The sequence below is a fragment of the Adiantum capillus-veneris genome, chromosome 3, assembly GCF_014529385.1.
Source record: "Adiantum capillus-veneris isolate H3 chromosome 3, ASM1452938v2, whole genome shotgun sequence".
NCBI lineage: Eukaryota > Viridiplantae > Streptophyta > Polypodiopsida > Polypodiales > Pteridaceae > Adiantum > Adiantum capillus-veneris.
This window is the reverse complement of record NC_140933.1, coordinates 93126953-93150488: the sequence shown is the minus strand read 5'-3', so window position 1 is coordinate 93150488 and position 23536 is coordinate 93126953. Positions and strand designations below refer to the sequence as shown.

Here is a 23536-nt window from a genome sequence, read left to right as displayed (position 1 = left end):
GGCATGTGTTGGAGATGCTGGCAACTAAGCCGGGAGGACGCAACCTACTCTGATACCAATTGTTAGAAATAGGGTTGCAGGGAAACACACACAAATTGGAGAAGAGGAAGGAAGCTCAAGGCACACAAGAGAGAGTAGTATTACTTAGTGTGCAATGAAAAGATAAGATAGCCCTAGAGTGATGGGCGTATATACAATGCATGGGGGGGGGGGGGGGGAGGGGGGAACCTCCTAGTGAGGGAAAAGATACCCTGACGGTCCTAATATGTTCACACACAACACTACCACATGTATATGGTAATAGTTTCAAGAGGGGGAACGTTAGCACAGGACCTCAAGTAATGAGAATAAGGTCTTAGGTCATGCATAATATGCACACTTCCTTGACTGGTTGGGAGTGTTTGTGGTGGTAGTCAACTAGTGCATGAGCCTATAAGGCTATAAAACTATATATTGATTTTTTTATGTAGAGTGCGCAAGTGATGGAGAAGGTAGGAAAGAAGACTACACACACACACCAACACACATCGAGACACACACACACAATCGTTACCCTGCATCAGCCATGCAATGAGCTGCTCTTCTCTTCTTCTTCTCTTTTGAACTATTATCCAAAGTATATTTACAACATAGTATAGTCAGTGTCCAGCCGCCCATAGCACAATGGACATATTCTTTAACATCATATTCTTTAACAGTCCCCCTCAAGCTTAGAGTGAGCTTGCATATGATGGATTCCCAATGCTTCATGAAAGTAGCAAAACTTCTCCTTTCCAAGAGCTTTTGTGAATATATCCGCAACTTGATCATTTGTCTTCACATACACCAAATCAATCTCATTTGCCAAAAATTTTTGTCTAATGAAGTGATAATGTACCTCAATGTGTTTAGTGCGAGCATGGTAGACTGGATTCTTTGCCAACATGATGCTGCTAATATTGTCACAATATATAATGACACGTCAAGATAGTCAAAACCAAAGTCTACCATAAGTACTCTCAACCATGACTCTTCACATGCTGCCAAAGCTGCTCCACGATATTCAGCTTCTGTACTTGATAATGCTACAGTTGATTGCTTCTTGCTACTCCAACTTATCATACCATTGCCAATGGAAAATGCATAACCACTTGTAGATCTTCTATCCATAAAATCTCCTGCCCAATCTGCATCTGTGTAACCATAAAGACAAAGCTTCCCATTCTTTTCATAAAACATTCCATAACTGACAGTGGCTTTCACATATCTCATAATCCGTCTCACTGCATCAAGATGACTTTTACATGGATTTTGCATGAATTGACTCACAACACCCACTGCATAACTCAAATCTGGCCTTGTTATTGTCAAGTAAATAAGGCTTCCAACCATCTTGCGATACATAGTGACATCCTCAATGTAATGTCCATCATCAAACAACTTCACATTTTGATCAAGAGGTGTATCAACCTGTTTGCACGCTGTCATTCCATACGTCTCAAGCATATCCAACGCGTATTGTCTTTGTATCATCCAAATTCCTGATAAAGTATTGACAATTTCAATTCCCAAGAAATATCTCAACTCACCAAGGTCCTTCATGTTGAATTCTCTCAACAAACTCTTCTTGACATGCAAAATTTGCTCAGCATGTCACCAAGGTCCTTCATGTTGAATTCTCTCAACAAACTCTTCTTGACATGCAAAATTTGCTCAGCATGACTTCCAGTAAGAATCAAGTCATCAACATAGATAACAATAACGACAATCTCTCCATCAACATGCTTCAAAAATAATGAGTGATCAGCAGTAGATTGTTTAAATCCAATCTTCTTCAAGAATCTGGTTATCTTTTCACACCAAGCTCTAGATGCTTGCTTCAAACCATACAATGCTTTCTTCAACTTACACACATAATATGGAAACTCTGGATGTTGATAACCCTCTGGCTGTATCATATAAACTTCTTCTTCCAAGTCACCATTCAAGAATGCATTATCCACATCCATTTGCCGTAAATTCCAACCGAACATACTTGCCATTGCTATCACCAATCTGTCTGTTGTCATCTTTGCAACTGGACTAAATGTCTCATCATAATCAAGACCTTTTGTTTGTGCATAACCTTTAGCAACAAGCCTCGCTTTGTATCTTTCCACACTACCATCTGACTTGCACTTGACTTTGTATACCCATTTTGAACCAATTGCTTTCTTTCCACTTGGCAAGCGAACCAAATCCCAAGTGTCATTCTTCACAAGAGCATCCATCTCATCATCCATAGCTGACTCCCATTCTGATTTTCCAATTTCCTCTTGAAAACATGTAGGCTCTTTATGTTGCACACGTGAAACCATGTATGCATAATGTGTACGCATGTAACCGTTGTATGTCAATCTATCAACTGGATAACGCACCCTCTCTGATCTTCTCAAATGTGGTGCACTCTTCTCTTCAACTCTTGCATATGGGGGTACATATTTCTCAATATGCTTACTGCCAGGTGTCCTCAAATGTGGTAAACCATGCTCTTCATCGAGGCTTTCATCTCCAGAACTCTCTTCAACCACTTTCTTCTTGCCTTTGTCGTCTTGCTTCTTATCTCGCAAACGACCACTCCATGGGTTGACACTTCGTGTACTCTCCTCTACCATATGTGGTCCTAAAATAGTTCTTGTTGATGGTCCTGGCTTATCAACAACATGATGCACATTCTCTTGCTCTTCATACTCATCTTCTATCATCACTGGCTTTGGTTTATACCATGGTTCATGCTCACAAAATCTGACATCTCTACTGACATAAACTTGTCTTGTCGTAGGATCATAGCACTTGTAATCTTTCTTTTCAACTGGGTAGCCCAAGAATATACACTTCACTGCCATTGGCTCCATCTTCTTTCTTGCTTCATTTGGCACATGAACATAGCAAACACATCCAAAAACTTTCATGTAGGAAACTGTTGGCTTGATCCCATAAAGTCTCTCATAAGGTGAAATTTCATGGATGGCAGTTGTTGGTGTTTGATTCATAATGTGTACTGCTGTATGAACTGCTTCAGCCCAATATGTTAATGGCATATTCATCTCATTCATCATGGCTCTTGCAATTTCTGCTATGACTCTATTCTTTCTCTCAGCAACTCCATTTTGTTGTGGTGTGTATCTGCAAGTAATCTGTCTTCTTATGCCTTGTTCACATAAGTAATCATCAAAACTATGTGACATGTACTCTCCCCCTCCATCTGTACGTAGGCATCTAATTTGACAACCATTCTCTTTCTCAACCATAACTTTGAACTCCAAAAATACTTCAAATGCCTCTGACTTTGCCTTTAGAAAGTAAACCCATGTCATTCTGTTGTAATCATCCGTAAATGTGATAAAATATCGACAACCATTTGGCGTAGCATGATCACAAGGTCCCCAAATATCTGAATGAACAATTTCCAAAGGACTTTGGCTAATTCTCCCCCTCTTTGGAAACGGTAAACGAGATTGCTTTCCAAATTGACAAGCTTCACAAACATGATCAAAATTCAATCTGCCAAACTTTGGTAATCCACGTACAATTTGATTTGATTGCATATGCTTTAATCTTCTAAAATTGACATGACCAATCCTCTTATGCCATAACTCTGCCCAATCATCTTGAGTGGCTGATTTGTTTGCATACATACCACTGTGTAAACATGGATCTCCAGCTTCCAATGAGAACAAGCGACCTTTCTTTCTTCCACGTGCCAATATCTTGCCTGGTCTGCCGTTGTGAAACTCCTCTATGAAGCAGCCATAACGATTAAAACGGACTTGCAACCCTTGATCTGTCATTTGTCCAACTGATGCTAAATTCTTTGTGATTGAAGGCACATATAGAACATCTCCCAATGTGTTGTATGTCCCGTCTTTTTCTAGCAATGGAACTGAACCAACATGTGTAATCCGATGCATAGTATCATCACCTGTAGCGACAAACTCATCCTCTTCTAACTTCTCTTTTCTGTCAAACCATTCACCATGATATTTCATATGATTTGTGGCACCACTATCTAAATACCAATCATCTGTATGATGTGTCTCCACCATGCTTCCAACAACATGCTCCGTAGGAAATAAATGTCCACTCGACCTATTGTCATATATATTTTGATCATGAGGATTGTATCCAACAAAGTTTCCTCCATGTTTGCCATAACCTCGGCCTCTTCCACCAGGATCACGATTTTGATTTAGCCTTGTGTAACATTCTCTTTCAAATTGACCATAAATGCCACATCTGCTACAATATCCATCTCTTTGAGGATGTACAAATCGTCCACCTCCACGTCCACGAGTTCAGGTGAGGGAGTTATGACCAAAAAACCTCTCTTTTTTGTTGTTTTCCAGAGCTGCGGAAACCTGTGTATTGACTGTAGCTCCTCAAACTGAGCTCTGATACCACTTTGTAGAGTGCGTAGGTGATGGAGAAGGTAGGAAAGAAGACTACACACACACACCAACACACATCGAGACACACACACACAATCGTTACCCTGCAGCAGCCATTCAACGAGCTGCTCTTCTCTTCTTCTTCTCTTTTAAACTATTATCCAAAGTATATTTACAACATAGTATAGTCAGTGTCCAACCGCCCATAGCACAATGGACATATTCTTTAACATTTTAAAATCAAGAGAGAGTTTCTTTATTGTATGCTTGAGTCCCTCTCTCTTATCTTCTCCTACTCATTGTCTTCACTCTCCCATCTCCTTGTGTATCATTAACATTTACCTTATGCAGAGGTTGCATAGGCAATGTCTATACCCCTTACATTGATAGATTTTGACACACATAGATAACTAAATAATTTTTTTGGCAAACATAAAGTTTTATTTTTTCCCATCAACCGGTTCTTAACAAAGATGAAATCATAAACCATGAATACAAATTGCATGCTGATCACCACTGATTTGGTGAACAAAGCATATACAACTATCAATTCTTTGTTTGGAAATTTTCTTCATCTTGTTCAGTCTGTTTGTAAAGTCAAATCCAAAAATAAAAAATTTGCCAAATCGGAGTAAATAACTCCACCGATGATTGAATTGACTGCAACATAGAGCTCTTATCGAATTACTTGTTTCTTGGAGAAGTCAACTGAAACCTTTGGTTGAATTTTTCTAGATACTCATAGGCATGTGCTAAGCACCTTTGTGTAAATTATAATTAATCAGATTAGCTAACTTAAAAAAATCATAATACTTGCTTATGTTACCTAGCATCGGATGCATGCCACTAACCTTGGAACATTATTTGCCACGGGTTGAGCTTTAGGTTATGGTTTAGCATCCATGGTTGAATTTGTACATGTGGCATTGACGAGTAAGCCACAATTTCAAGAACACACTTTAACTGCACATTCATACTACTATATTGGCTCTATCTTAAAGAAAACCCAAAATAATTGGGGATACCTACCGAGATTCCCTCCCCCCCCCCGGTCGTGCACCCCATTGATGCATGGATCGGTACAATAGTCTTGACTATCGCAGCTCTAGGCCCCACCATGCACACCACATGCACCCCTCAGCTTGTCATCTCCCCCACCCGGCACACCTCACGAGAGCCAGAGACAGTCGAAGCACGCATAGATGAGAGAGAGAGAGAGAGAGAGAGAGAGAGAGAGAGAGAGAGAGTTCTATTATCATCCTTGGAGGTCAAATATGACCTATGGGACCAAATGAACATGTCACATGGTGTGAATGGAGGTCATAAGTGACTCTCGATGCTCAAAAATGGATGAAATGAGCATCGCAATAGAGAGTCCACATTGTGGTTGGGAGAGGAAGGTATGTAGGGAGAGCTCATGGCTGAATATATGGGGAAAAGAGGACCTAATGTGGTCAAAAGCTGAGCACCCAAGTAGTGTGTAGTACTCACTCTCTCATACTTGACGAGGGCATAAGGTGCAAAGTCGATGAGACTCCTCGCCAGTGCCCCAACGTCCGGTCTTCCAGCATAGAGAATGGGAGCTAAGACGAATGGAGACAATGTGCGGATCGCACTCAACGGGATGGGCTCAAGGATGTAGACATGGATTCGGTTACCTCGTTCAAAGAAGAAGAGATATTTGTAGTTTGGGGCAACGTGTGTGGTGTAATGACTGAAGCGAGAACCTCTGGATTTCTCCCGAGCCATGATACATTGGCATTGTAAGAATGCCTCATGAACTTGGGAGTCGATCGATGCATCCTTGACCAAGTGACATGCATCCCATCTTCCAAACCATTTCTTGAAGTTTCTGCAAATTCTGAGCGGTTTGAAAGATATGAGCTGACAGGCTGCAGGGTATTCGAAAAGTTGAAGATTATGTATGCATATTGTGGTGATTTGCTACATTCAGAGAGCTCGGATTGAGCTTTTGTCATTCTCTTGTTTTGTGCATTGATATTTTTCTCTCAATGAAGAGAGTGTGGGTTGATATTTTCAACACATTTATGCGCACACATTGAGAACACTTTGTGGATGTATGCATTCTTGTAGACTCTCAGGTTCGAGAGTGGCTTCATCACAGGTTATGTGCATTGACTTATGCGATTGAGTAGATTTCGGAAAGTGTGGTGCATGGATTTGTAGAGAGATTTGCAAGCATTTATAGCATGATTGTGAGCTGAATTTTTTAGCTAATTTGGATGCTCTTTGATACATGTTTGGTACATGCTTGATGCTCGTTTATATTGCCATGTGGATGCACATGATGTGCGCTTTTCGGCGGATGGTATTCTTTGCCTTGCAATGGCATATGTGGGTTGATTTCAGCTATTTTGAGCATCAATTTGTGTCATATTTTGGTTGGTTTGCATCCAAGTTTATGTTAGTGTATGCTTCGCTTGTAGAGTGCGGTTGATGCACTTTGTGTTTCGAATTACAGGATTGTTTTCCAAGTTTATGGAGTTGAGACTTTGGGGTAGCTCATGTATACTTGAGTGCGGATTTTGTGCACGATTTTCTTATGGTTTTGAGCATGTTTATGGCCTATATGGTTATTATGGTTAGATAGCCAAATACTGCCGATACTCTGCCGGATTTTTCTTGCGAGTTTATTTGTTTATGCGCATGGTTTGCAATCATGTTTTGATTGCATTTGGCACTCAGTGGTTGGTTTGCCATAGTGTTTTGGCATCGCATTGTGAGAGTGTTTGCTCGGTGGATTATGTCATTTGACATACATGTGGTAATCTCTTCAGGAGGGAGATTGTTGATGATAGTTTCATCGATTACCACATATTTCTCTTGGATTAGAGCGGGTGTTTTGGAATCATTTGAGCGGTTTTGCTCACTTTGTTTCGTTACATTGATCGCCATATTTGATGATACTTCTCTTAGACAGCTCATGTTGTATTTTGACAGTACTTGGTGTATGAGTTAGCCAGGCTTTGGCTATTGTAAGTTGATCGATTTGTGCTTGGTCTTGTCACAGGTTGACGCCATGGATTTGGCATGTGCATGATTGTCAGGGTTTGTGCTTTTCCATACAAAGTTTGATGGTTCAAACTTTGAGCATTGGAAAGCAGGTATGCATGATGCATTGACTCAGTTGGGCCAAGTGTTGCCACTACAGGGCATGGATGCTAGGCCAGAGTCAATGACTGACGATGAGTGGGAGGACTTGGATGAGCTTGCACGTTCGACGATCATGTTACACCTTCGTGAGTCTGTCTATCGCATTGGTTTGGATGCATGTACAACTAGAGAGTTATGGCAAAGATTGTGTAATGCTTTTGGCATAAATGAGTCTAGAGAGATGCCTACAATCAAAGGACGCTCTTGCAGACATAGAGATGTTGTGTGTTGGCATTGTGGTCATACATGGCATGTACATAGGCGTTGTTTTTTACGGATGAGATAGCGCAGGAGACAACACAGGAGGGATGCTATCACTTTGGATGATGTGGGAGCAGATGTAGCGTATGTGGCTACGCATGACGGAGATGTCGACTTTGCTTCCATGTTTACTCTTGACTTTCTTATGTCGGTTTTTGACGACACATTACCTTCGCATTGGATACTAGATGTGAGTGCTAGGTTTCACATCACGCCGAGTCGTGAGTGGTTTAGTACATATGCTAGTGGTATGCTTGGACATGCGTGTCTAGCTGATGGTTCAGTGCATGACATAGTTGGTGCAGAAGATGTCAGACTATCATTGCCTAGTGGTGCATCATACGTGTTACGAGATGTACGCCATGTGCCAGGTTTGACACAGAGCTTGATCTCTGTGAGTCACTTACGAGACAGTGGATGCCAGGTAGTGCTGGATGAGCACAGTTTTCGATTGCATCATGGACATCTAATCATAGCTAGAGATGCTAGTGTTGGCACTATTCATGCGATGCGAGTACGTCATGTGCGAGACAACACAGTTTTCGTGAGTACGCAGCCATGCAGAGAGATGAGGCATGTCTCCTTTGTGGATAGGTTGCATGATGCTCCAGTTTGTGAGCATGTTGAGCAAGTTGTGCAGATAGTTGTGCAACAGGGCATGTCATTCGTGGATACGATGACGGATATGGATGACTTGAGTGCCGTGGATTCAGCCGCGATTCAGTCATTCATGGATATGCTTAGGCCAGAGGCTGATGTATGTGAGTTAGAGCTAGGCAATGCTCTTACCACACAGGGTTCAAGACAGACATATGCTCTTGGTGCGCATATGACATGCGATGGACACGAGGATGGATTCCAGGGATCGAAGTTCGGGTGTCAAGGTGATTTCCATGAGTGGAGTTCTGAGCCAGATTTGACTGAGATGGTCAGATTGGCAGATATTGTTAGGATTGCATCAGCATTCGGGAGTCTCATGTATGAGATACTCATCTCAAGACCCGAGATTGCATTTGCAGTAGGTGCATTTGCAGTGGGAGCAGTTAGTCGTGCAGTGACTGACGTTGGCCTTGAGCATAGGGGTACTTTGCAGCGTATGGTGAGATACCTACAGGATGTGTGCTGCTTTGGTGAGGAGTATGGTATCGATCGCTCTATACTTCCTCTACAATTAGAGCTGGATGCACACAGATCCAGTGAGCCAGTGGGCGTTGGCTGAGGTCATACTTGTGATGGCCTTGTACAGGTTTTGTACAGTTTTCTTTTCTCTCTCACGGCCACATTGGCCTTTACGTGGGAGGTTGTTGGGGTAAAGCCCCATGTGGCTGGTTAGGCCAGGTGCCCACCCACTATACTTATTCATTATGTACATAATAGAATAAGGGGGCTCACATGTAAAGAGTGAGTTTCAGCCCCTGCAAACACAAGGTCTCCTCTTCTCCTATCTTGTCCATCGTTGCACACACTCACACACGCTCCCGCTCGCGCACTTCACCCCAAACTTAGTATTTTGCTCTTGCATGTATTTGGACCTTTTGGCTTGCTTCATATGCGATTCTAGGAAGTCGATACAAAGGGCTACATTGTGTGTCAGAATGTACTCCACAACCCTTTGCATATCCAAGACCTCAATGGGAAGTGATCCAGACTCAAGAAGTAAGAGCATGTAGGGTGTTTGTATCTTGACTTGAAGAAAGTACGTGAGAAAACGCTTTTGGACATTCTCAAACTCTTTCCAAGTAAACTTTCTTATGCTACCACCCCACACCTACACTACATAAAGAAGCATTGGTGTCATCAACCTGTCAAAGAGGTCCTTTCTGAGAGCCCAACACTTGATCTCTCCAGCATCGCACATGTTCTCAAATGCATAATAAGCTCTCTTTCCTGCTTCCAAGCGATGCATTGCTTAATCCTTCCATTTATGATTGGATGGAACCTCAAGGCCAAGGTACTTGAAGCTATCTACCACTTCAAGTTGCTCATTGTTGTATACAATGCATGGATTTTCGTCATTGAGGGTCTTTACAAGCATAACCTTGGTTTTGGATCCATTCACGATCATCCCGCTATGTAGGCAAAAGCATTCAAAGACACTCATAAGATTTTGTACATGTTCTAAAGTATGTGCCAAGAGCATTACATCATCGGCATAAAGCAAAAGCATGATCACCGCATTTTTTATCTTAACCTCTTCTATGCCTTCTTACTGCATAAAATCAAGAATCATGCATTCCAATTCATCAATAAGTAGCCCAAAGAGGGTTGGGGAAAGTGGGCATCCTTGTTTGACACCAGGTTCTTGCAAAAAAATTTGAAATTCCATCTCCCATACGTAGTCGACATATCACTTTTTGGTAGATGTGAAAGACTGCATGCATAAATTCTCTCGGCACTTGAAGTCTTTGCATACGTCTCCAAAGATTTCCTCGTGGTACCATGTCAAAAGCTTTCTTGAAATCCACAAAGCAACAATACAACTTTTTTCCTTTCAATCGAGACGCTTCCATAAGAACTCGAAGAGTGACAAGGTGATCAATAGTGCTATGATGCTTTCGAAAACCTGCTTGGCCAAGCGCACGTTTGGTGTTCTTTTTTAACCCATTCATTTATCTTCATCTCCATGATACATCCAAATAACTTTTCCATCAAAGAACCAACCATTATAGTGCGATAGTTGTTCACATTGTTTACATCTCCTCCTTTGTGCAAAGGTTTGATCCAATTTGTACTCCAATCATGAGGGAATGCCATGCTGAAGTGCAAGGTTAAACATATCGTGTATCCAATACCGTGTTTTTTCCCTTGTCCATTTAATCATTTCAGCCTTGACACCTTGAAGGTCCCCTGTCTTGCGAGTAGCAAGTTTCTCAACAAGTACGCAACATGCATCTTCAATGGTAAAGAAGGGAGGCATATAAACGGAAGGGAGATACAACACTCCATCTTATTAACATTGGGTTGCCCATAGAGGCTCTTGCAATGTGTGTATATATCCTCAAGAGTCAAGTCACCAAATCTCTCAACACGCTTGCCTTTTAGATTTTTCCAAAACTTGCCACATGCATGTGCTTTCTCTTGTGCTAAAAGAGTTGTTTTTTGACTTCCCACCTGCTCCTCTTTTTTTGAACAAGTGCTTTGTATGTGTATAAACGTTCCAAGTAAACTTCCTTGTCTTTGCTTACATCCAAACTTAGCAAGTGTTTTCGGGTTTGACTACATTCCATGTAAAACCATTTCTTCCTGGTGCTACCCTTCTTAGACCTTTTTCAAGACATGTGTTTCATCGAAAAACATTCCTTCGCACAAGAGAAAATTATTCTTTGAAAACTTTCCACTTGCATTCTAATGTTGGGCTCTCTTGATGCTTTGTCATGCTTAACATTTGGTCCACCATATCATCATATATAAGTGCTCGTTTTAAGTCGAGACGTAGGTACGAATGATTCACATCATGATTGGAGGGTACATGCTCGGGTCTTTTACCACACTTGAGGTCAATACATAACATCCTATGATCTAATTCAAGATTCCATGACCCAGTGTAAAGCTTTGTATGAATTTTAGAGTGGCTTCCGAAAACAACATGTAGTCAATCACACTATCACCATTGTGCTTTCTACATGTACAGTCATAGGTGCCTTGCCATAAAGATACACCATTTGCAATGAGCATTCCGATACTATTGTACATATGTAGAAGTGACTTTCCATAGTGATCCAGTTCTTTTGCATCATCAGAACTTCGATTATACATGTATGAGTCATCCATTCTTCTTGAAACATGCGGCATGTCAACTTCTTGTGTGTCGTGTTGTAACGTATTTGTGCGAGCATTCATGTCTCCAAAGACAATGACTTCACCCTGGCCCTTGTAATGAGCAATGTCTTCCTCTAGTTCAACAAAGGGCTGATCTCTATCCATATCCAAGTGAGCATAAAAGTTGGAGTCATAGGGAGGAATGTACCAACCAGCCACAACCATGAGCTAACCATTTGGTGGGCTGATTTTCAGCCATAAGTAGCGTTTATATTTATCTTCTTTGACAATGGAACCATCTTTCAAGCCCTTTTTTATCATACATGCTACGCCTCCTTGGCCTCTACGTTGCTTTGCATTTTTGGCCCACATCCAAAAATGCACATTGTATTTGTCAAATCCAAGAAATCATTGTGCATCATGCTCCCGTGTTTCAACAAGAAGTATCACATCGGAGTCATTGGTAAGCTCATCAATGCTAATTTCCCCATTCCATGGATACCCGTTACAATTCCAAAAGCTTATTCGCAAGCGTGAGTTGGTCTCATAGGTCATGTGCCCTATTTGTTGGGTGGACTTGCATCCTCCTCGAGTGACTTTTCTTCTTGAGATGACACCTTAGCCTTCTTGCTTCTTTCCTCATATGCTTTGCGACGTGCATTTTGTTGCATAAGAGTGCAATCCTCATATACATTACAACTTGTTCCTTTGAGGTAGATCCAAATATTGTCAAGGATGGTCTTTCTCTTTACTTGAGAGAGAGAGAGAGAGAGAGAGAGAGAGAGAGAGAGAGAGAGAGAGGTAGGTGTGCTCGCCTCTTCTCTCCTACCAAGCCATTATAACGTGAGCGTGAGCTTGCTAGTCCACTTTGGCCAGTATGCGTGCAGAAGTCGATGCAGGAAAGCTGAGAGAGAGAGAGAGAGAGAGAGAGAGAGAGAGAGAGAGAGAGAGAGAGAGAGAGAGAGAGAGAGAGAGAGACTTGGAGACTTGTGGCTTAAAAGTCATCGCCCACCGCCTCTGAAAGAACTTCAATTGCCAAAGACAAGGCCGGTTTCGACTTCGGAGACGATTCAACATATGCCACCTGCCTCAAAATCCTCCCCCCCACTTGCCACTCTGCCAACATTTGGCCTTCGCTCAAATCGCATTATCTTCAGATCCCTATTTTTTAACGATTTTCTTAAAATCGTGCACATATACTGGGTTGCTTTTGAGGATTATGGGCAGAGGGTGTGTTACAAGGGGTTGACTATGGTAAGAATCCTTTGTTTATGGCAAAATGGCAAGATCCTCTACAATTTGTGCTTGTTACTCGACCTGAGTTCCTTGCTAGAGTTGCCCATACCCATGATCAACCATCCTCGTTAGTGTTACACTAACATGATCAACTCATGCCAACATTCTCACTAGGATAAAACTAAAGAAAAAAACACGTCACCACTCTATCCAGTCCTGCACAAAGTTGCTCATCGATGGCGGCATCGCAGCTACACTGCTGCTACCAAGCGCGCCCTCACCTATTCCTGCAGCGGATTTTCTCTGCTTGCAGGCCAGCCCGTTTACCTTCTTTCAACCTTTACCAGTTCTCCAAGCCCCCAATTCAATGGCTCGGCCTCTCCATGTGCGCTCGCGAGGTCTTTGTCAAAGAGTCTGTACAGGAGAAGTCCGCTCTAGAAAGTGCAGATCATGAAGCTCATTCTGATACCCATCTTGCTAATGGAAATGGGTATGTGACCGTGGATGATGGTGATGAAAGGAGCACTCTCGGCCATGACGAGGATGATGATGATGAAACAGAGACTTCTGCTTCCTCTCTTAAGCAGGACTGGGATGATGATGCCATCATGAGCGCCAAAGGGGTTTATGGGGAAGTCAGCAAAATTATAGCCAGCCGCTCCATCGACCACAGTATGTTCTACCTTATTGAATGGAAAGATGGGCATGAGCCCTCCTGGCTCCCTTCCTCTAGCATTGCGAAGGATGTGCTTGCTGAGTATGAAGGGAATTGGTGGAAGGCAGCTCGTGCAGGCGATGATGCCAAGCTGAAGGAGCTGCTTACAGATGAGGCACGAGATGTGGATGCTGTAGATGAGAATGGAAGGACTGCCCTTTTGTTTGCCGCGGGTATTGGCTCAGACAAATGTATACAGGCACTTGTAGAGGCAGGTGCCGATGTGGATGGCCAGGACCCAGATGGGTTGACTCCCCTGCACATGGCCACAGGCTATGCAAGGCAAAGCTGTGTTGCTGCGCTAGTTGAGCTAGGTGCAGACCCAGAGCTTGCAGACTCCAAGGGTCGAACACCCATTACACTTGCCCAAGAGCTTATTGATAGAATCCCTAAAGCTAATCCCTTGCAGTTTGCACGGAGGGTAGCAATGGAAAACATTTTAAAGCTCCTTGAGAGTGAAGTTTTTGATACTGTGGAAGTGGAGCAAGTTCTGGATAGAAGATCTGCAGGAAATGGCAAGGTGGAGTATTTTGTGAAGTGGAAAGATGGGGCTCCAGAGGAGTGGATAGATGCAGAGAATGTTGCGGATGACTTAATACAGGACTATGAAGCAGGGCTGGAATATGGCATTGCGGAAGAGATTCTGGAAAAAAGAGATAAAGAAGGGAAAGTGGAATACCTGGTCAGATGGGCAGATGCGGAGGAACCAACTTGGGAGCCTTTTGAGAATGTTGCAGCAGAGCTGATTGCTGACTACGAGAAAACAACAATTGCAGAAGTAGAGAAAAAACAACAGAAACTATCAGAGAAATAGAAGGCCACGGATGGAGACAAATGCATCTTCTCATGCCGAAAGCTGGAGGTCAGGTATCTCCAATGCGACTTACTTATGATGCTTGTTTGTGCAGGACATTGCACCTTACTAGCCTCAGCTCAAAAGGCTGTTGTTTCTACATTGGCATTTTCTTCGCTTGTTGAAAGCGTTGCAATGGCCTTGAAGCAGAAAAGCAACAATTGTATTTTTGAATGTGCATCTAATAGTGATCAACTTGTGTTCTCCAATGCCATTTGAGGACACACACACACACACACACACACACACACACACACACACACACAGAGAGGAGAGAGAGAGAGAGAGAGAGAGAGAGAGAGAGAGAGAGAGAGAGAGAGAGAGATCTTATTATCATCCTCAGAGGTGAAATATGACCTATGGGACCAAAGTTACCTGTGATGTAGTTATTCGTGGGGCTGATGAGTGATTCTCGATGCTCCAAAATTGTGGTGATGAGAGCCGCAATGGAGAGCCCACACTGTGGATGGGAGAGGAAAGTGTGTAGATCTAAGTCATGGCTAAAAATGTGAGGGAAGCAAGTTCGGATGTGACCAAAAACTGAGCATTCTAGTAAAGTGTGGTACTTAGACTCTCGAACTTGCTATGAGCACAATGTGCACAATCGATTTGACTCTTCTCCGTTGCCCCAACGCTCTGTCTCGCATCGAAGGGAGTGGGAGCTAAGCCAAATGGTTGCGATAGTGCGTATTGCTAACAAGGAGATAGGCTCAAGCATGTAAGGGTGAGTACGGTTTCCTCCTTGAGCAAAGACTATGGTTTTGTAGTTGGGGGCAATATGGGTGGCGTAATGCATGAAGCGTGACCCACCGGATTCCTCCCAAGCCGTTATACGCCAATTAGAAAAGCTTCATTCACTTGGGAGTCTATTGAGGCATCATGTAGCAAGTGTAATGCATCCCATCTCCCAAACCACTTCTTTATATCTTGCATCCATCCACAGAGAGAGAGAGAGAGAGAGAGAGAGAGAGAGAGAGAGAGAGAGAGAGAGAGAGAGAGAGAGAGAGAGAGAGAGAGAGGATTGGGGGGTTTTTACAGTGGATAATTTATTTTAGTCAAATAGCTAGCACTGCCTACATCACCCAAGGAAGACAGACAGCTTTTGGCAGATTTTTGTAGGCTTATTACAGCCAGAGCACTTCACTATCACTTTGCTGATTAGAGTATCTTTATCCTTAGATATATCCTATGGTTTGTTTGGATTTTCCCCATGATCTTATTATATATCTCTCAGGGTTTTTTCATATCTCTTGATGGTCACAGCCTATTGTTCATGTCATAGTTACCTGGAACGGGAAATCGGAACAGGGAACGGCAACATGCATGAAAAGCCATTCCCTGTTTTGGATACTCACGTTTGAAACACGGAACGGGGATCCGAACGGGAAATTGGGATGGGAACGGGGAACGGGACCTGAAAATGACCATTCCCTATAACTATGGTTCAACTTCATGTGTTATCTAGCCTACTCCCCCCCCCCCCCCCCCCCCCCCCCCCCCCAAAAAAAAAAACGAAAAAAAAGGGTTGAAATTGCTTGTCCTCCCCTGGTTCTTGTTTGTGCCATTTTTTGTTATTTCCTTTGGGGGTTTCCTTGCACTTTCCTAAGGAGATTGATCGAGCAAAAATGAGAGAGAGAGAGAGAGAGAGAGAGAGAGAGAGAGAGAGAGAGAGAGAGAGAGAGAGAGAGAGAGAAAGCCGGAGGGAGAGTAATCCAAAACGCTCGCTCTGGCAGCAGTGCATAAAATGATAATCTATGGCCCTCCCTATATAGGGACACTGTCAGGTTTCCTGAGCTCCCCTAAAGACTCCGTGACCAAGAAAATAGGGGTCAAAACTACAAAAAAATATGAACCAGGCCCATAGGTGAAAACCAGTGACATAGGGCTTTTGGATAAAATGCCCTTGACTTGGGGCCACCAAGAGGCAAACTTAATGACACTGCTAGTAGCGTAGGGTGAGCAAAACAATGGCGGAAACAGGCTGGAAATGATAAAACTACCTCAAGGGTCACATGGGCTGGGCACATCCACAAAGCAGCCTTCACTCCCTATGATCAGCCCTTGGGAGATATTGCAGCACTAGCACTATCAATTGCACCATTACTGGCCAAAGAGGTGATAAATGCATAACACCCCCTCCCAGCTCCTCTTGGTCGGACTGCAAAACTGTGGAGTTGCTGAGTGACTTCTTAAGAAGAAGCTCTTCCATCACGCATCCCAGAAAACAATAAAAGAAAGGCACCCCTCCATTTGCTCTTCATCAGACACTGTTTTGTGTTGATTGTAACTAGTGTCTACGAGTGTCAGCACTAACTCGCACATCTGGTAGCAAATCCAAGTCACGTGTACCAAGAGAGTAACCCATATTCACTCAGGCATCTCTACCATCTGCACTCAGTCAATTGGAGCACACTGCTACTCCCCACGAATGTAACCTCTCGTGTGGCACACCATGCAACATCTGGTCTGAAGTCTTAACATGCCTGAGAGTAACCTCTGCTAGGTACGAGTCCAAGTCTGAATGAAGAGGATCAAGTCGATACAATCCACTCACCATTGTGCTTCCTTTGACTTCTAGGCTGGAGACTTTATCTCTAATCGACAAGCTGTGCTCGTGAAATACGAGCACCATGTCAAGTTTGCAAAGTTCTTACACTAACAAGATGTGGTACCCAAGACGAGGCACATCTAGGACTATAGAAGTGCTTTCGCTCTGTCCATCTGTTTAAGGATGATAAGTTGAGGAATAATTTCAACTTAATTCCCAAGTTTGTAAAAAGTTCTCTCCAAAAGTTGCTAGTCATTCGCGGATTACGATCACTGGCAATCGTTTTTGGCATTCCATGGTGTTTGAAAACCTTTGCCAAAAAGGTTTCTGCCATATAATTAGCCTCAATGGTCTTTCTGACTGTCAATAATAGTCCAGATTGCATCATTTCCATTTTGGGTTCGAGAAAGATCGATAATAAAAAGCCCTCTCTTGAAGAGGTGGTTGTAGCCCTATGGGCAGTTTCATTAACTAATAGAAGGATCTTTTTCTCGGGGAAAAAAAAGATCGATAATAAAATCGATGGCAATACTTTCCCAATGTACTTAGGGTTACTGGTAGGGAGTGAAGTAAGCCAATAGGTTTAAGCATACTTAACCTTTTGGCATTCTACACAATCTCTTAATATATTTATCTATGTCTAACTCATAGCGCTGGCCAATAAAAATATATTTCTAATGCTTGTGTTGTGGACATTATATCTCTCTCTCCTGCTTGAGGAGAAGAACATGCTTCATTGATTACGGTACCGATCTACCATATCCTCGAAGTTCCGATGGTGAATCGCCGAAACAGCCAATAGCTCTGGCTTGCGAGACAATGCGTGTGCCACCAAGTTCTTCTTTCCCTAAACATGGACGATCTAAAAGTGTCCGAAAGTTGTTTCTGAGACAAGAACTATGGCAAACTTTGGTGATTGGTGAACACTGTAAAATCAGGCCCAATAGAAAATGGTGCCACTGAGTAAGAGCGTGGAAATGACTGGCAGTAGCTCCTTTTCGTAAATTTGTGCAACCGCTCCGGTCACAAGAACATTCTACTCTCGTAAGCCACAACATGACCCTCCTGCATTAAGACCGCTCCAAGTCTGTGACCACGGGCATCACAGTAAACCTTAAATGGCTTCTGCAAATCTGGTAGTACCAACACTGGACCAGTTGTCAACTTCTCTTTTAGAGTCTTAAATGCTGCAATCTCTGATGGTCCCCAAGAAAAGGGAACCCCTTTCTGTGTCAAAATATGTAACGGAGAAGCAATCTCCGCAAACTTTCGAATGAACCGCCGGTAATACAAGCACGAGCTTAAAAAGCTCTGAACTTCATGTACATTCTTCAAATCTTTTTGTCCCTGACGTTCCTTCTTTTCAAGATTTTATGTACTTGAATTCGAGTTCTGTAGGCGGAGGAATTTATCCTAAGGAGTTTTGTGAACTTAACTGTACCACAAATAGTGATTGTTGTGCCTTTTTAGACCTTAAGATTTTTCAGACTCCCTTGGGATTAGAAGTAGATATCTATGATAAGCGCCTTGAACCAGAATATGCCAATCTAAAAATCATCCGCATGCCTCACATTTCTTCGAACATTTCTCTTTTAGCTAAGTACGGTGTCATTTGCTCTCAACTATTTAGATTTTCTCGTCTTTGTTCTAGTAAATCTACTTTTGTTGTTCAATCTTGCCATCTTATTTCTTTACTAGTTGAAAAAGGATACTCGTTCAAAAGAATCATGAAAAAAGTTCGTTCATTTTTGCATCGTAGTAAGTTTATTTTTAGTGTTTCTTCCTTTGGAATGTTCAAGATAATCAGTAGTAAATTCAATAGAAGTGGGGAGCTAAAAAGCCCACTTATTGTTTGACTTAATAACACCTTATGTTGTTGTTTTGATCTTTAGCGCTTCTAGTATTTTCACTATAGCTTGACAATTGCTAGCCTTTATCATGGCTGAGTATGCCCATCACCTCCGGAGGGTGATAGAAACTCAGCTCGTTGGTTTTGTAGAGTACGTTCAAAGCATGAATGACCTCTATATAAACCTGCACCTACTCTTGGGCATTGACGACGTGAGTAGGGATGTCATAGTTGTTGTCCAAGCTATGCATGATAAAGGTGATAATCTTATTCTTTCTGTTTGGACAAGCAGTGAAGTTGAGATCACATATTGTCAAGTTTGGTTCTTTGCTCTTCGTAGGTTTGTAGTAGTATTCATTTTTCGATTTCATATTTAGCTTACCTGAGGACTTAAGAATGTGTTCCGTTATAAGTTGTTGTGTGAAGTTTGATTTCTAGGATTAAGTTTTTAAGATGTCTTATCCTTTTTTTGCTTAAAGTTGAGTACTTGTTTTAAGCCAAGTAAGTTGCGTCAACTTATTTTACACATGCCTTTTCTAAAAACATTTTTAAGTTAATAATGTTTTGTTTTATCTAGTTTTGTTTCGAAGCAAACAAAGTGATTTGGTTTGTTTGTTTGTTTGTTTTTGTTTTTCTCTTCTTTTCGTGTGTCCCTTGCTTTTATAGTTTTATGAGTGCTTTATTCCCTCTTATAATTCGCGAGTTCAGACTATTCTGAACTTATGAAGTTATATACAATCTCTAATAGTTTCAGCCTTGGCCGGGTCTCTCTGCAAAGACAATGTGTCCCAAAAAGTGTATCTTTGGCAAGAAAAACTCGCTCTTTTTCCCATGACAACCTGTCGATGTTGCCATAGTGTTTGGAAAACGTGTAACAGATGGTGCGTGCGCTCTGCCTCACTCTCGGAGAATACAATGATGTCGAAATAGGTGCCCACAAATGACCAGTACTCTCGAAAATCCTATCCATCATCCGATTGAACATTGCAAGAGCAGTTGTGAGAGGAGGCCTTGGCAGCGGCCACCCTTTTAAAGGCCCTTCGCCAAAAGCAGTACATGAAAAGCTCTAATTCAAAAGCATTTGGTCCCCAAGGCTCACCTCCAAAAGCTAGTGCCCCTTGCGCCGTTTTTCGTAAAACACAAGAGCTCAGTACGGTGCCATGCTAGCAGTGTAAATTGCGGGCCAGACAGTACTGCGCTACCACGTCAACATTCCAGGCAGTTTGGGTGCTCTGCTTTAATTTACAAGATTTTAGGCCCCTCATCCAAGGTATTATAAGTTGCTATACTTATAATGTTACCGCTCTAAGCGAGAAATGAATAGCAACACACGAACAAAAACTTCAAAATCACTGAATTTTAAGAGAGAGAGAGAGAGAGAGAGAGAGAGAGAGAGAGAGAGAGAGAGAGAGAGAGAGAGAGAGAGAGAGAGAGAGAGAGAGAGAGAGATGTAAGACTTTAATAAATCCAGAACACTTGAATTTGCGGTCTCTTGCCCATCTGTCTGTGGGTGGAATGATGACGAGAACTGCAACGCGTGCCAATGTTCTCCCAAATAGCCCTCTAAAACAAACTCGTGAATTGGGGATCTCTGTCGGAGACTATTGTCTCATGCATGCCATGTAATCGAAATATATGTGCAATGAACAGTCTCGCTAAATGGTCTGGCTTGACTGTTTTCTTCACTAGAATGAAGTGAGCTTGCTTGCTAAGTCTGTCAACGACAGTCCAAATGCCATCGTGCCCTCTCTGTTTTCGGGAGATCAAGGATGAAATCCATTGCAATACTTCCCTAGGGGCGGGTGGGAATGGGTAAAGGCTGTAGTAATCCTTGTGCCTTATGCCTCTCAAACTTGACCTTCTGGCATACTAAACAACTGCGAACAAAGACGTCCACATCTTTCTTGAGTCTTGGCCAAAAGAAATAACGCTCCACACCTCTCAAGGTGGTATCAATGCCGCGGTGACCCGTAAAAGGTGGACAATGACACTCAGTCATTGTCCACACCTCTCAAGGTGGTATCAATGCCGCGGTGACCCGTAAAAGGTGGACAATGACACTCAGTCAAAACCTTTTCCCTCAAAGCATCCTTGCACTATCTCCCCATTCAGTATTTGAGTGAAAGCATTGGAAAAATTCAGATCGGTGGCGTATTGGTCAACCATATCCTTGACGCTTCTATGATGGATCGCGGAAATAGCCAAGATGAGGGGCTTCCGAGACAGTGCATCTGCCATTAAGTTTTTTTATCCCTGAACATGGACAATCTGAAAGTAAAACCGTGACAAGATGTTAGCCCACCGCATCTGCTTTTTCGAAAGCTGCTTCTATGACAAGAAGACTAGAAGTAGCGTAAACTTTGATGGTCAGTAAAGACCATGAAATCGGCTCCGAGTAGATAATGTCACCACTGTGTAAGAGCATGGATCACTGCCAATAGCTCTCTTTCATAAATCTGTGCTACCAATCTTGGCCTTGAAAACATTCTGCTTTCATAAGCAATCACATGGCCTTCTTGCATGAAGACCGCTCCCAGACTACGACCAGAAGCATCACAATAAACTTCGAATGGCTTTTGCAAGTCTGACAAAGCCAACATTGGTCCAGTACTCAATTTTTCGTTGAGTGTCTGAAAGGCAGTCACCTCTGTCGTTCCTATCGAGAAAGGGACTCCTTTCTGAGTCAATAAGTCCAAAGGCCAAGCTATCTCTGCAAATTGCCGAATGAACCGCCAATAGTAAGAACACAAGCCCAAAAAGCTTCTAACTTCATGAACATTCTTCAAGTCTGGCCAATCGCGGATAGTTTCAATTTTGGCTGGGTCCATCTGTACTCCTGCTACTGAGACGATGTGTCTGAGGAAGTGTATCTCTGGCTAGAAAAACTCGCTCTTTTTGGGATTGATAACCAATTTGTGATCGTGCAATGCTTGAAAGACCTGTAATCCTTGTGCCTTATGCCTCTCAAACTTGACCCTTTGGCATACTAAACAACTGCGAACAAAGACGTCCACATCTTTCTTGAGTCTTGGTCAAAAGAAATAAGGCTCCCCACCTCTCAAGGTGGTATCAATGCCGCGGTGACCCGTAAAAGGTGGACAATGACACTCAGTCAAAACCTTTTCCCTCAAAGCGGTTGTGTAACACACAACATTGTTTTCTTCATCAAGTAGCTATCTGTCAACACGGACACATCCCAACCCTATGTGTCCGTGGACAAGCTACACCACAGCAGGGTTCAGTCAGTCCGATCAAGTTAGACTAGCAATGATCTGGCACTTTTGTGAGTCTATTCGTAGACCGTGCATGCCCAGTCACTTAGCATAGATGCATATCCTCCGGTTGCACACAACATGATCATCGGAATTCCCATCAGAATCCATTAGCATCAGTTAGGGGAATTTTTCAGTGCATTTAGCCTATTTTCCTATTTATTGGTATTTTCACTTATTATTTTTAAGTGACTTTCCAACAAAAGTAGGTAGGGCAATTTTGCTAAGTTAATATATAAGCAAACCCAAGTTAGCACTTTGTGGCAGAAGAGGCAGCAGGAGCTTCCCGCTAACAGGCAACTTCTCAGCAGTACCCCCCTCAGCACGTAGCCTCGCCATACCTCTCACCCCATCATTGGCGTTTTCCCCTAGATCCAGCATCGCCATCAGGCCCTAACCCTGGCGTCTCATCCCCTTGCAGATATCGCCATCTTGTTTCCCTTGCTGGCGTTTTTGCTCACCAACAACCTGGCCTGTGCAGCAGCTTTACTAACTCTAGGCCTTTGCATCAAATTAGCCAATTTCAGCACTGCCTTACCAGCGTTTTCAGCATCAAATAGGCCTGCCCCTTCAGCGTTTTTGTCAAGCAACACTAACGCGAGGATACCTGCAGCCTTAGCGTTTTTACAGCAGAGATTCAGCCTTGAAGAAAACGCAGGTTTTCAGCCATGACATAGTAGCAGATTCCCCCCAAGTTGGTTGCATTTTCAGCCATCAAAAACGCAGCCAAAACAGTCATTTTCAGCCACCAAGAAGACCATGAAAATGAGCAAATAAAAGGCCACAGATTTCAGCCATCAAGTTGCCGTCGTCATCGCCGTCGTTGTGATCGGCACAATCACATTGCATCAGTCCATTGCATACGCATTGTACACCTTTGTGCAATCAAAGTAGACCACTCTTGCCGACAAGAGTGGGGCCTTCGGAGGAGGGTTTTACAACCTCTCGGGTGTCGTATCTCTTCTCTCCTTCTCTCGGTCTCATTCACTTGCACGCACAATCCATTCACTTTGTTCGTGATCACAGCACTCTACAAGACGGAAAGCTCTCTCTTTCCCTAAAGAACCAAAAGGAACCTTGAGCAATAAAGATCACTAATCTTGAGAAATTACAACATTCATTCCGCTGCACCTTACATTGGTATCAGAGCTTTGGAAGTGTTCTGCATTACTCAAGGAAAGAACCACAAGAACCACAAGAATTTTTTTGCTTGTTGCGATTGCACGAGTTTACTGGGGTGTGGCGATTCCTAATCGTGTTTTGTTGAAGAGTGACAGGGATCCCAAGAAAGAAGGGCTTGTCCAGCCTCCCCTTGTGTCTCTTTTCACTCATTGAGAGCGGACCGTGTACTTAGCGGCCAGCCAATCGACGTGAGGTGGGAAAAAGGAACCTTGGTGTGAGCGCAAGGCCGCCAAGGGGTGCACCCGTAGAAAACAGTAGAACTCGGGTGAAGAGAAGATCCT

The 23536-nt window shown here is 42.9% G+C and overlaps 1 protein-coding gene across 1 annotated transcript; it reads left to right on the top strand.

Annotated features, from left to right (window-relative positions):
* The first annotated feature begins 13034 nt into the window (after positions 1–13034).
* On the top strand, positions 13035–14613 carry CAO (chloroplast signal recognition particle component (CAO)). The gene has a single exon (XM_086508890.1). It carries the CDS (start codon positions 13073–13075, stop codon positions 14363–14365), a length of 1293 nt encoding a protein of 430 aa, XP_086365016.1. The 5' UTR covers positions 13035–13072; the 3' UTR covers positions 14366–14613.
* The last annotated feature ends 8923 nt before the right edge of the window (positions 14614–23536 follow it).